This window comes from Marmota monax, unplaced genomic scaffold (assembly GCF_021218885.2).
Source record: "Marmota monax isolate L192 unplaced genomic scaffold, Marmota_monax_Labrador192_F-V1.1 WCK01_AAM20220418_F8-fsc00046, whole genome shotgun sequence".
Taxonomy (NCBI): domain Eukaryota; kingdom Metazoa; phylum Chordata; class Mammalia; order Rodentia; family Sciuridae; genus Marmota; species Marmota monax.
The window spans coordinates 9,308,499-9,323,997 of NW_026692486.1; the positions used below are offsets into that span (position 1 = coordinate 9,308,499).

Here is a 15,499-nt window from a genome sequence, read left to right on the forward strand (position 1 = left end):
TTGCAAACTCATCAACAATTCGGCACAGAAGCATCCAGAGTCACGCTGGGATGTTGTGACAGAATCACACGAGTACATGGGATTCATCCCATTCTGAAAATGCCTGAGCAGCAAAGAGCAGAGGTAAATGGAATCAAATGTCAGAGTCAGCGCAGCCTGAGAGAGACTTGAAACTCAGACTCCACCATCTATGGGGAAAGTTTCCTGCTGTGGCATGGAATAAACACGACAGAAAGAAAATGACAGCGAGACTTCTAAGAACAACCCTTGCTTTGCTCTCCCTTGGCTTCTTTGGGGTCCTGAAGGCATCAACAATATCATGCAGAAATGAAGAAGGTGAAGCCGTGGATTGGTAGGTAAAAGAAATGAAAGGATGGGTGTATGCAAATAGAAAGCCAAAGTATAGGAGGCAGACTGATTGGCTGTGATGTTCCTAAGGAGAACTTTCTCCTCACTCTCTTCCTTTAAAAAGAAAAGCATTTAAAATGTGCTAGTGGGCTAAATACCCACACAGCTTTTAAGCTGGAGATCCTGGAATGAGAGCTGAGCAGCCTCTCTGGACTAATTCAGTGCTCTCAGCAGGGCGAGCTGGTCATTGCAGAAGTGGGATTGAGATGACAACTTCTGTCAGTTGGCAATTTCTTTAATTACATGTGGCTTTTCCTAACAGAAACCTTTTATATTGACACAGGAGATAAAGCAGAAGATTCCTTTTCTGAAATTGGAGTATGTTTCTCCTTATGAGGACAAGGAGGATTTGGTTCTACACAGCCCTCTTTGGTTAACCTTGCTTTGTTTGGCAACTGTTGGGGTGGGTGGAAGGTCATTGACCTCTTGTACAGTGTCAAAAGAGACACAACATAACGTTGCATTATAGTTGGATTCTCCTAAAGCTTTGGTCACTTCTTCATTCTTTAGTCAGGGTGTTTAGGTTTGCCATTATGGATGACATCAAACTTTGTGTAACTTCAGGCTAGAGAACATAGATAAACTCCATTAGGAGCTCCTCCTAGGCCCTGTGCTGAGTTTTGAAGATAGAGTATAAACAAAACATAGTTCCTCCCTTTAAGGAGTTCACAGATAAAGGCATAGGTAGGGTATTGGGTAGCATAGAGCCTAAAGGGCTTCTTTGAAGAAGTACATTTTTTTTCTTTTGTTGTGTTTTGGTTTGGTTTTGGTACTAGGGATTGAACTCAGAAGTGCTTAACCACGGAGCCACATCTTCAGTCTTATTTATTTATTTATTGAGACAGGGTCCACTAAGTTGCTGAGACTGGCTTTGAACTTGCAATCTTCTTGCCTTACCCTCCCAAGCCACTGGGATTATAGGTGTGCACCACTATGCCTGGTGAGGAAGACACCAGCTGTTTTAAGAACAGTCATGAGTACCTAGAAAAAATAGGGCTGTGCATGGGCATTTCTGGCCAATAAAGGAGCAATGAGGTAATACAGAAGCAGGAAGCAACATGGATTTTGATTATCACAATTTGGGGGGCCTAACAGGTAGAAGCGAGGGATTCTACAATGCACGGGACAACCCCCACAATAAAGAATGGTCTGGCTCAAAACCTAAATAGAACACTAAGAAACTCTGGGATAGGTGATCTAAGACTGCCTGAGTGCTATGTGGGCCCTACCACCTGTCCTCCCTGTGGGATACCCAAAGGACATATACAACAAGAAACAATAGAAAAGGAAAAGAAGAGCTTACATAATTAGTCTTGGGCCCAAATCCTCCATGCAAGACATTTGGATAAAATGAGCTGAAGAATGAGAATTGGGCCGGGGTCTCAAAGGAATCTCCAGCTGCCCTGAAAGCCAACTTCCAAATCTCATACCCAGCCAGCTGCAAAGAGATGAGAATGCCAAGCACTTGTAGCAGAAGAGAACCCAAGACTTCTCCAGTCCAGGCCTGGGCCTTGGTCTTTTCCCTACTGCAGTCATAAGCACTGTGCAAACATCAGAGAGAGCCTCTCTCAATGTGCAGGGACTTTCATTTCAAGGACTCCATCCACCAGGCCAGCTATTGTCTTAGAATATATCTGATCAGATTCATATTTTCTTCCCTGAGGAGGAGCAAAGGAAAAGGTGGAGATCTTGAGCAAATCCCTTTCCTTAGGGGCTTTCTGTGAAACATAAGCAAGAGATATATTTAAGTATTTGATACAGATTGCAACCAGGAAATCCATCAATAAGTCATAGTAATTCATAAATATTTCCTTCATTAGGTTTATCTTTTATAAATTACCCAAAAGGCAAGACAAGGAAACTGGAGAGACTGGGCTAGAGTACCTATACCTAGACTCCACAATCAGAAGCTGGAGGAGGAGTGAGCAGTTAATGAATACCACTGAGAGTGCATTGGGAAGGACATTACAACAGCTATATGAAGCATATGCCTCCAAGGTATGTTATAGTTAATCATTTATTTGAATCACAGAAAATGCATAAAACACAATTCAAAGCTTCTAAAAGCAGGTTTGAAGATTTTTTCCCTACTTACACATCTAAACCCCAATCCCAGTAGTTAAAAATAGACTAGCCCATAACTACTCCAGAACAACTAAATGAACCAACCTGACCAAGGCCTTGGGAAATAAGTCATCATATGCGACAGCTATGCCAAATTGCTGGTTCATTTGGTACCATGTCCAATGGTATCAAACTAATTGCTCATTAAAGTCTCTGGCTGCCAAAACCTCTGCCAAAACCTCAGTGCTTGCTATCTCATCCATTAAATAGAAGCAGGAAGAAGAGCCCTCTCTACTACAAGGTAATATAGATCTGTGATCAATATGCCATGAGTTATGGGTTGTTCATGCCATGGTGCTGATAAGCAGCAACAATCCAAGTAAAGGGTTCCACTGGTTCTTCCAATTAATTATTTTCAAGATGGCATGCTGACAGCTAAGATTTAAGTTTCAAGGTCCTAGAACTTGCCTAAATGGAGACTAAATCTACTGTTTGGACTTTATCAGGCAATGAGCTAGCCAGTCAAAGACATAGGTAAGCAGGCCTGCTGGTTCAGTGTGGGCAGCCTCCCAGTATTCCAGGCTCCATCTGTTGCACAGCAATTGCTTTCCAACAAGGGTGACAAGTAAAATCAAGCAATAATTAACATCCAATTACACTCACGTATGCATTTCCTAACAATAACTGTAATATGCCACACTCTGTGCTGGGCTTTTACATATGGCAAGTAATTTCATGCTCACTACAAGACTGCTTTCGCCTCTAGCACTACTGCATATGTGGGTCTGAATATTTACTCAGAATGAGCAGGGAGCTGTCACTGTTTGAAGTAATACTCATTTTATTCACCTGCCATTAAAAGCAATCTTCGGAGAGAAATCTCAAAGTTAATACCACTTCGTAGGCCGTTTGAGTACATGTGATGTGCCCACCACAGTTCTAGGTGTTTTAAAAAATTATTTAACCTCAACAACAACTCTGTTTTGAATAAATAGATGGTTACACAAAGTGTAAACTGCCTGCAGCTGCTTTTGCTTTCCAAGGTTGAGGACAGGGACCAGGAGCTTAAGCCATTAGAGACAAAACAAATGCCTACATTGTTCCTTTTCCCATCACAGGAATTGCTGGGGCAGGGAAGAGGAAAAGTAACATTGTCAAGCCTGTCATTCATCTTTGTTGGAGTAGTTGGCACTTAGTTTGGCAGAATCCAATAATGGTCTTAGGAGGTACAAAGGCAGGCCTAGAGCCTAGGAAGGGAAAAAGAACTAAATTGCTTTGCAAAAAAAAAAAAATAGTGGAAGGACGCAAGGATTTAAAAAGTGTGAGAAACATAGAGGGAGAATGCATAGGACATTGTGGCATAAAAAAAACCATTCAATGTCTCCTACCTTCAGTGAAACCTGTTCATGCACAATGCCTTGAATGATTGGTTTTGAGAAGAAAATGACAGGAAAGGAGTGGGTTTCCATGTCTGACTGGCACAGAGCAATAGCAGTGGATGATAGCTAGGTAAGATTGAGTATACTTTGGAAGCTGGAACTATGTGTCAGAAGTGACTATGAGAACATAACTTTCCTGTCCCCTGACCTGGAACCGAACTCTAACAGAGAGTGGAATGCAAGATCGAACCAAATAATTTTAAATCTCAAATGTCAAGGGTAATCAAAGCCAATAACGGGATTACATTTGGAATTTTTTCCATTCTTTTGCTTTTGCAAATAAGAACCTTCCAGATGCCACAATAACACTGATCAAACTATATTGCAGTTGCCTGTGCTTTCCTAAAGTGATTGCCTGCTAGTCTAGGGTCAGAGATGTTCAACATCCAGTAATCAAAACCATACTCTATATATGTATTAAAAGAATAAAACTGGGGGCTGGAGCTGGGGCTCAGTGGTAGAGAATTTGCCTAGCATGCGTGAGGCAGTGGGTTCGATTCTCAGCACCACATATAAAGAAAGAAAGAAAGAAAGAAAGAAAGAAAGTCCATTGACAACTAAGAAAATATTAAAAAACAATAAAACTGTCCAAAGAAATACACCGTGTTTACCTATTCTTAAGTCTATGATCTTTCCTGTTATAAATAGCCTTTCTTCCCACCACAGCTACAACTTATTTAACCTTAGCTGGCTGTTACACTCCTGGTTAGAATGAGAAATTTTATCTACTATAAAAATACAGTTTCACACCATATCCTCCCAGAGTCCCTCACATTGTACCCCAAAAGGCACACAAATGGCCTCATTACTACATTCACTGTCAGCTCATAAAACAACTGCCAGAGATCTCCAGAGAACAGAATGGTACAAATGACATTCTGTAGCTATGGTTGATTATGGAAAATGATGGTAAGAAAATATCTCACTTTCTGGATTTGCCTAAGTACAGTAGCCAAGAATGCTTCCCATGTTGCACATTTTAAAAATGTTTTTAGATTCCTTAAAATAATTAAATAACTACAAGAGACTCAGTATTGACTCATTTCTTATGAAAGAAAAGAAAGGGCATTTTAAAGGAGATGAATTGGCTTCTCCTGCTTTTATTATTATGTCACTGAGATTTTTTTCAATATCAACATTATTGGCTTCAATAAAATTTACCGACACAAATGGAATGGAACCACACAGAACAATAATAAGCAAACTTAAAGGTGATGAAGAGACACTATCAAAATAGTAGCTTTATTTTGATTCAGAGATTTGGCTAACTTAAGAATTGTCTCATATTTTGCCATACAGAGGAAATCCAATATCACACATTAAATTTCACCACTCTCTTGAAGCAGGGAAATAACAAGTTAGAAAGGTGAAGTGACACTGAGAAATGGATTGAAGAAAAAAGCCTCCTGTATCAGAGAAGAAGGGGAGCAGATAATGAGGAATCCTGATTAAATACAAAGCTATGACCAGGCAGTGAACACAAAGGAGACAGAGGAAATCAGATCCTGACAGCCTGTTCTGCACTGTGCCTATAATACCAATGGGGGGAAAAAAAACACAGGTGTAATCCTTGGCTGGTTGTTCCTCCTTCATTTCCTGAACAAATAATTCAGCACTCCTTTATCATACACTGCTTCCTTAATAAGAATCTGATTCCAAAACAACCAAGAGAAATAGGAATATACCCTCACATGCAGATCATAATGCACAGCACCCCTGTCATGTGAGTCAAAACCACGAATAGTTCAGAATGGACTCCACCCCCACAGTCTTACATGCCACAGAATTCATATTGATTCGAGAGCTGCCTATTAAGAGAATGGATGACTTCTCATGTGTATTAACAAAAGCTTTGTATTGTAGGCTGACTAGCTGGTAGAAATATTGTGAGCATTTATGCCATTATAACCCTAATATATTCCTGCAGGGTAACAGCACGGCCTATCTAATATACAATGATGGAGTCCCTACATCTGTGAATTATGACAGAAAATATGGACACACCAAAGGTATTGTGAAACAGCTCTTGATTTCTCTTTCCTATTAGAAATTGACATTTTCTTAAACCTTTCATCGTGAATGCACTCACATTCCATATTAAATAGATAACCTTTGTTTTTAATGGTTTATTTTGATAAATTGAAATGTATGATTTCCATATAACAGGTTATAATTATATAATTTGACTTGGCAGTACCCTTTTTGGGAATATAACTTTATTTCTTTATATATATATATATATATATATATATATATATATATATATATATATATATGTTTTAGAGCAAAACTCCAAGTGCTGACCACTGGGAATACCAGTTAGTGTATAACTATACATGTATTTATATACACATCTATATCTCTATATTTATACATACATACCCCAAGAAGTCTATATTATGTGTGTGTGGGTAATATGTGTACACACACACACACTTTGTAGTTAGGTATATTAAGTATAATACATATCAAGTAAAATTCACTCTTTATAATATATAGTTCCATTAGAAATAAACATTTTTGAAAAAAGTATTTTTAGTTTTTACATCACAGTAATTTTTAACATATTTTGTTACATATTGCTACTATACATAGTAATTTGAAAGGTATTTTGTCATCTTTTATTACAAACAAATGAACAAATGAAATTTCAAATCTACTCTGTTATTGCCTTAAAATTTGTGTTATAGTTGACTCAGAAGGCTGAGGTAAGAGAATCACAAGTTCCAGGCCAGCCTCAGCAACTTAGTGAAACCCTGCCTCAAAATAAGAAATAATAAAGGGAGTAAGGATGTAGCTCAATGGTAAAGTGGCCTTGGGTTAAATCCCCAGTGTCAGAGAAACAAACGAACAAAAACATATGTCTTTATGATGCAGTCAAATGGACATAATTGTATTGTTACAATTTTAATTAATAGTTGGGTTTTTCAAAACAATCCTTTTAAAATTTCATATTGCTGCATAATAATTATGCATAATAATGGGATTCATTATGATATATTCATATACATATGTAACATAACCTGGTCAATTTAACCCTTAGTACGTCCCTTGTCTCTCCCTTCCTCCCTCACCGCATCCCCCTCCTCTATCCCACTGGTCTCCCTTCTGTATTTATGAGATCCCTTTTTCTTTTCCCCTTTTTTCCTCTGGCTCCCACATATGAGAGAACACATATGCCCCTTGACTTTCTGAGTCTAGCTTATTTTACTTACTATGATGTTCTCCAGTTCCATCTATTTTCCTACCAATAACATGATTTTGATCTTCTTTATAGCTATGGAAAGCTCCATTGGGTATATATACCTCACTTATCTATTGATGGACACCTAGGTTGGTCTCATAATTTTGTTATTATATACAGTGATTTTTGTTTTAGTGACTTTTGTTACTCTTCTATTGATGAACTATACATATACATTTTTATAGAAAAATTCAAAGTGCAAGTAAACAAAAAAAAATCTGTAATCCTAATACCCATTAGATAAACAGACTTAATCCTTTCTAAAATGCTTATTTTAAACCATTTCATAAAGCTATCATAATGACTACTTTTAAAAATATGTCATGAATAACTAGCTATGACAATATTCTTCAGAAGGTTACAAACTCAAATACCCTCAGGGAGCAGGCAGATAATATTAGCAAGTGTAGTGGGCTGAACCAAGAGGTATATATACAAACTAAAGGGTGCAATTATTTCTCACCTTGCAGGTTTTTTTAGGAAATGTTGAAAATTAGTATTTTTTGGAAATTCCCTAAAGGTTTTAAATGTTGGCAATGACTTGAATGTTTAAAAAATACATTGCAAGCCTAATAAAATATATCCTCAGTCTGTATCTGGTCCATGGACTGCTAATTTGCAATGTCTGGTTAAGGATATAATTTGTAGTGGTTTTCAAAGTTCATGAACATCGAAAGCTCTTAATTTTGTCAAGTTGCCCTCCTCAAGGCCCTATTTACATGGAACCCAACAATTTTTATAACACACCACATTCTCCAACTTCTCCTCCAGCAACTTTTGTCATTTCTACTCCACCTTATTAGTTGCTGCAAGGGTTTGGAGAAAAAGAAAATGAGGTTTAATGTTAAGTTTTGAGGCAAGGAATTCTCTTTGCCATCAGATACCCTAACATTTGTGGCATTCATACTAGGAGGTTGAGATTCCAGCAAAACAGCACATTTATCTGGGCAGAGGGGAGTACTTGAAGGCCATCCAGCTCTGTTAGGCAACAGAACTGTCAACATGGTTCACCAAAACGTAAGTATTGATTTTATTTTTCCTCCCGAAGAGCAAGGGTATGCTTTGTTTTCTTAACCCAGGGTGATTTACCACTGAGCCACATCCCCTTTTTTATTTTTTGAGACAGGATCTCCTCACTAAGTTTTTGAGACTGGCCTCAAACTCTCAATCCTCCTGTTTCAGCCTCCCAAGTATCTGGGATTACAGGCATGTACTACTGTACCTAGCCAAAAGCAAACTTTTTAAAGGTATACTCTTTAAAAAAGAAATAATTAGCAGGCATTTGGTTTCCACTCTAGTAAGGAAAACATGAATAAATTCATATTATTAAGCTCTAGAGACTTTTACTAAACATAATTAATAAGAATAGTATGGCTTGCTTTTTTTTTTACTTTTTTAACCTCTTTTATTGTGTCTGTTGAGGTGGGTGACTCTTCTCCAATAAATGAGCATTAGTTTCTTAAAACAAAGTACTACAAGTACATTTCTTCATTTAATATTGTCTCCTTAACCTCTGTTTGTTAGCAGGCTTTTGAAAAAAAAAAAAAAAGTTAGCTGCTTAGCAGTAAAGACTCTATCTGAAGCTTGCCAGGTGATTATATAGTTTAACAAGGTCAAACTCCAATTTAGCAAATTTGCATTCTGCCAAAACAAATTTTCCGTGTAGTTCAACATGAAATTCCTCTTAACTCTTCACAGAACTGCTGCCCTTGCCTCCCTTTATTGGTAGCTTATCATCAGTAATGATGCATTGTGATGTGTATCTAACTTGCTTCTGACATCCTTAAAAAATGAACATGATCCTTGTGATTATTAACCTAATAAAACATTAAACTAAAGCATAAACAGGAATAAATGTTGCATCTTTGAACCCTACTTTAAAAGGAAGTGTTTTTTTTTTCTAATTTATCTGTATTAAATGTATCTTGGGTAGGTTTATTGCTGTGGAACAGAATCCAGGGGTTCTGGCTGATTCATTCTATTCCCCGGTTTCCTCCAATTCCTCAAGAAGGCTATGATTATCCATCCACTGGGAGACGAAACGGACAAAGTGGCATCTGTGTAACTTTTAAGTACAACCAGTATGAAGCAATAGGTAATACCAGAATGTGTGAAAGGAGATAGCAATGTTGGAGAAGGAACTGAGAAATGTATTAATAAACGTGTCACTTCGTTTATTAATCTGTTCATAGACCCTCTGATACCTGTGTTCTAATACTGCCTCTGCAATACTAAAGCTTACTGGTCCTCAGTTCCTGGTCTACCAATGACATCAGGGGCAGTAGTTTTAAATGAATTCAGGGATTCATTTAAATGAATTGCATGGCACTGGGGACCATGACAAGTTGGGGTATTGACTTTCCCCTGGAAGCTTCAAAGGCCTCAGAGCCAACATATTGTGGCTCTTTAGGAAATACAGGCCCACAGATTATAAATTTCTCCTGAGGAACCAGAAACCTAGGGTATGTGGTATATGTGTGTGAAAGAGAAAGAGAGATCCTGATTTTCAAATATGGGTTCAATCTTATTTTTTAAAAAAAGAAAGAAAGAAAACTTTGCAGACCAAATGTTTCCTGTACCCTGCCAACATGACACATCTGAGCCAGATAAACTTCTTTTAAGATCTCAAGCTCAAATAGCCAAAAATACTTACGTTTGGCAAACTATGGTGTGGGAGGAGAAAAAGTAGGAACACTGCTTTTACCAATCACTTTTTACTGAGAAAGCGGCTAAACAGCAATGAAGATCATCTTTGCCTTCAGATACAGGTTTAGAAAATGTTTCCCATCAAATTTCTATCTTATTATAAGGATCACTGAGCCTTTCACCTAAGTCACATCCTAATCTAGCTAGCATCATGTGGTGAATAGAGAACTAAACATTGTAGATACAGGATGTACACACTGATGAATTAATTATTCTGGAAACAAGGTGTTCTCTACTTTTTGTATATGTATATATAGGAGAAAAAGCATATGGCCTTCAAGGCCAGATTATCTGAGTTTGAATATTAACTTCATCAGTTACAATTTCTATAACCATGTACATTTGACATAAAGGCTCAGTTAATTTATATATAAGATGAGGATAATGATAACAACAGAACTTACCTACTAATAAGTTTGCTTTGAGGATGAGAAGAGTAAAATGATATAAAACTCATGGCACAATGTCTGGAAAGTATGAAGTGCTCAATAGGTGCCAGTTACTGTAAACAAAAGCCATTTGAAGGCCATTGCTTCAAAAGGGGGAATGCCTATGTATGGGTTTTTTTTGTTTGTTTGTTTGTCTACAACAATATCTATAATCTCCATATGCCTTTGTGTCTAAGTTTTCAACTTCTCTTTGCTGTTTCTTGATTCAGATTCTCAGCTCTTGATCTGCAACCCAAATGTCTATAGCTGTTCCATCCCGGTCACCTTTCACAGGGATCTTGTCCACATGCCCCAGCTGTGTGCCAGGTCGAGCTCATCAAAGATTCCTGGCCGGCACCTCGTCACTCTTCAGTCATCCCAAGGACAAAACTTCCTCCATTTTGCAAAATCGGATTCTTTTCTTGGTGGTATGAAAGACCATCATCAAATGATATGCTGTGTAACTCTGCTGTTGGACTCACTATGGATTACCTAGAGAAAACAATTTGATTATGCAGGGAGAAAAGAAGGAAAAAGAAAAAAAAAGAAGAAGGAAAGGGAAAAGGAAGTTAAGGGTCAATTTAAACATATTCCTGTATCACTTCAATAGCAGAATTGCTGGTACAGACCCCAGAGCTATCTCACAACCATACAGCCAGGGGCCAGTGAAAATTCAGTCTCCCTTTGAACACATCTCTCCTTCTTCCATCCCCTAAGTAGTTATTTTGAGTTTTCCTTATTGTCAAGTTTTTTACACTACTGAGCCCCTTTACCCATAAAGACAACAAAGTTCACTAGGGAAAAACCACTTCAGTATCACACCCTAGCCTCCCAACATTTTTACCAGTCTTCATTTCTTTTTAGCACATTTTCTCCCATCCCAACAGAAGCATTTATATCCCCTATCCTCTGGAACACATTGTAGCCTCAACATACCTTGATTTGTCCCCTTCATCTGTTTTGCCTCTTCTACTTCAAGGCTCCCACTCAGGTTCTTTACATACAAACATACTGGAAACCCTCCCTCAATTCAAAATTTCCCACATCTCTCTTTTTTGCTTTTTCTCCTACATATCTTTGAAAATCCTCATCAGAGCCTTTACTTACTCAAAGCTCTCTCTCACTGTAGTCTTTCTTCTGCCTATAGATACCAATCACCACCCCACCCCCACCCCACCTGCCACAGTGGCTGCCCTAGGTGATCTGACTTCTTACTTTAGTTCTTACCAGGCCCATGCCAAATGGTGTATTCCCCTCACTGACTTCCTTGATTATTTGCTTCCTTCCTTCTTTTATAGATTGCATACGATGTATAGAATGCCTATTTGCCAAGCCCTATGTCAGGCACTAGAGATGCAAAAATTAACAGGATAGAAATAGTCTCTGCAAATTTGGCACTTTCTGAAACACTTCCTGAAACACTTCACTGGTATTGGGAGTGAGTGTACATCTCTTGGTCTTCCTTCCACTTCTTTTAGATGTCTTCTGCCACATCGTCCTCCTCTGACTACTCCATAGGTGATGAAATGGCCAGGTGGTCTTCTGTCCTTCCATATCTCAGTCTACATTCTATGCTAGGCATTTCTGGCAAGTCCTCACGTGACTCCCAGTCTAGATTTCCACCCAGACCTCTGTACCAAGTGAGATATTCAATAGTCAGTGGGACAATTCTACCTGGAGGTGGTACAACCACACCAAATAAAGATGCCAAGCTCATCATTCATTCCCCCACAGACTCACTCATTGTCTGGCATTCTGCACAGTCACCTAGGCTTCCTTGATGCCTTCTTTTTCTTAACTACTCTATCAAACCCACCATCAGTTCCAGGTCCTTAATAACTTTCACAATTACCTGATCCTCTGCCACCACCATAGTCCATGCCTGTGTTTACTGTTGTAGTTATTATGACAATCTTACATTTTTCCTATCTCCTTTCTAACCCACTCTTCCCAAGTCATCCTGCACACAGCCTCTCAATTGATATCTATCATCATAAATCAGTTTTTATTAATTCTCCATTAACATTCTTTAAAAATTCCCCTTTTTGTTCAGGAAAATTCAAACATATTATCATGGCTTATAAGGATCCCTAGAACTGGCCTCTGATTACTTCTCTAGCCTTATTCTTTCCAAAGATCTTTCAGGGCAAGAACACATATTGCTCCCTTGTTTGTGTGAAACAAGACATTGGCAGATATCAACCTCATTATAGTAATGAAGATAGCATATATTTGCATGCCACTTCAGGATTTAGAAAAATTTTCCCATCCACTGTCTCAATTATATTATTACTGTTGTGCTTATGACATCCACCTATCAGAGGTGAGTGATGATATCCCTTCCTGAGGGTATTTTCAGAATTTTTTCTAAGTGTAAATGTCAATCTCTCTCTTTCCTTCCAAACCCCAGACATCTTTGCAGCCTGGATGGCTCAACGGTTGAAGACACACTTGCTAACAGAAACCTGGCAGCGAAAGAGACAACAGCTTCCTTCAAACTGCTCCCTTCCTTACCATGTCTACAATATCAAAGCCATTAAGATATCTCGACAATCTTATTTCAGTTCTTACCAGGACCATGCCAAATGGTGTATTTCCCAAAAAGGCACCAAAAACCGCTGGACATGTATTGGAGACCTAAATAGGAGCCCATACCAAGCCTTCAGAAGTGGAGGATTCATTTGTACCCAGAATCGACATATTTACCAAGCATTTCAAAGATTAGTTTTGTATTATGAGGACTGTAACTAACTCAGTGAAAGAATACCTGTGCTATCATTGAAAACATCTATAATGAATCTTGCATGAGAGCCATTATTTAAATATTTGAAGCCTATAAGTATGTTCAACATATCATCAAATAAAACATGCCTTTCCAATGTTTACGATTTTATGTTCTAGTTAATGGTTATTTATATACTGTGTATCTTTGGTGTAATAAACAAAATCATATGCATAATTAAAATGGGAACAGAGTGAATGAAAGAAAGAGTACTAGTGAACTTTAGTTTCTTATGAATTGACTGGTTATCTTTTAGATTAAATTTCATCTCTTTTACAAAGACTTTCTCATCTTCTTACCTATCTTTTTTTTCCCAGAAAACTGCTCTCTCCCTGTACTTTCACACTATTTGGTTATATTCTTCCTAAAGTTCTTTCTCACTGGTTTATGGTTGAGTCTTCTTACCTGTTATACTTGCAAGTGCTACTTACTAAATGTATGATGTTGGTCCACTCACTTGAATTCTGTAAACCCTGAATTTTTAATCTATACAAAGGAGATAATATCTAGGTATATTTAAGCACCTAAGACCAAACCTGGCACATATCTAGCACTTGAAAATATGGTGGTATTTGAAATTGAATCTCACCCACCCAGAAAAATAGGACAAAAAAAGAAGTTTTAGAAATGAGTAATATTTGTCAAAAAAAATTTAAGTCAATATAAGAGAAAAATCAATATAAATACAACCTATCAGCTTATAGAAATAAAACAAAGAAACAAGAATCAAAACTAACAATCTTAAGTTTTTTCTGGACTCTTATCACTAAACAGAACTATTATATAAATGAATAATAATGATTCTATAAGAACTAGTTGCTTAATAAAGTTTGATTTATAGGTCCCAAGTTCAAGACCCTTACCATATAATGAAAGCAATCACAACAACAATTACTAGCACTTACTGAGCATTTACCATACAGTGAGCACTCAACCCACATTTTCTTATTTGATCTTCATAACAATTCTGTGCATTAGAAAATGTTATTATGCCCATTGTACTGACAAGGAAACTGAAGCCTACAGAATTTCAGTTACTTGTCTAGGATCATAGTGGTATATTTGACCTCTGAGGCTATGCCTTTAATTTCTATTCTAAGAGACAATAAAAGGCAATAAGGCAATAAAGGAAAATATCCGTCCTGAGAGCTCAATACCAAAATTCATGGGATTAAATGGTTTGATGATAAGTAGAGAAAATGTTTTTTTCTTCCTATCTGTTGCAAATATAAGCTATGGGTATGGTAGGTATGGTGCATTCTATCTGGAGAACTTACACGTTTAAATATGAAGAGGGCTGAAAAAATATTTTGGCCTCTCAGCATATGAATATAAATAATCCCAGTGAAATAGGATTATTAGGGGGAAATCAAACAGAACAAGACGAGAACATTAAAGATGAAGAGGATCAAAACTTGATCCAATAGAAAGACAAATGAAGAGTAAAAATACAGCAAAAGTGAAGAAATTCTATTGTACTAAAAATATACAATAGGATATAGCCTCCTCCCCCAAAAGATAAATACGATTTTCTAGAATTGTGACTCTACCCCAGGTTCATTAAAAGAATCTAAAGGCAAAACAATCAAAATCATATTCCATAGAAGAAAGAGTGTAGGAATGTGACAGGAAGAAGAAAAAAAGAAAGATGCTGGCCTACTAGGTGCATACATGAAAGACATGGTTCCTTCTGAAGGGAAAAAGGGGAGTGGCTAGACCTTCCTTGGAGGGAAGAAAAAATGCTGGAAAGAAATTGAATAGCCCTGTTAATTCAACGATACCATACACTGACTCTGGGAGGAAGAAATTTATCTTGGTGTTGGTAATTCCCTGAGATGGGGCTTAAAAACAGCCATAATAAACCAAAGAGAATGAGCAGTGCTCTTTCTCAAGCATATTCCCAGGACTGTCACTCAACCATACTGATTCCTGTAAGAAGAACTGGGTAATATCTTTAGGGAATGACATCATTGAAAGGGAAGCTAAAACACTTCAGAATATAGTGGATGTTTTTATTGATTACTTCTGGGAGAAAGAGGAAGGTGTGGCCTATATTAGTGAATGAAATTTAAGTTCTAAACTATGGTTTTAAAAGCTAGAAGAAAAGACCCACATCGAAGTTGGGAGCGTATCTTATTTTAAAAGTACTGTAAGATGGTGTTTGGGTAGAAGCTACTTAACATGTGAAGAAAAGAAATTAAAAACAGAAATAGACCTGTGGCAATGGAGGAAGGCAGTTCTAACATGAAAATACCAAATAATTTCTTCTCTACCATCACATCCTTCTAGTAAAGGCATTCCCCACTTTCTGTTGATATCAAGTGACACTTTCCTCTCCAGCTCCAAATGACTGGACAAAGAGTGGGCTTGGGACACAAAAGAAAATAAACCATAGGCCAAGCTAAGGCAATTGGATTTGGGAGAGAGC

General features: G+C 37.6%; 1 protein-coding gene across 2 annotated transcripts; it reads left to right on the forward strand.

Annotated features, from left to right (window-relative positions):
* Nucleotides 1-12: 12 nt before the first annotated feature.
* Nucleotides 13-13,174, forward strand: Dnase2b (deoxyribonuclease 2 beta). Of its 2 annotated transcripts, XM_046443128.2 has the most exons (6): nucleotides 15-352; nucleotides 2,229-2,406; nucleotides 5,839-5,920; nucleotides 9,089-9,250; nucleotides 10,520-10,717; nucleotides 12,700-13,174. In XM_046443128.2, exons 1-6 carry the CDS (start codon nucleotides 138-140, stop codon nucleotides 13,038-13,040), a joined length of 1,176 nt encoding a protein of 391 aa, XP_046299084.1. In that variant the 5' UTR covers nucleotides 15-137; the 3' UTR covers nucleotides 13,041-13,174. The 2 variants fall into 2 exon arrangements, with proteins under 2 accessions (XP_046299085.1, XP_046299084.1); XM_046443129.2 differs by lacking the exon at nucleotides 10,520-10,717 and having other exon boundaries at nucleotides 13-352.
* The last annotated feature ends 2,325 nt before the right edge of the window (nucleotides 13,175-15,499 follow it).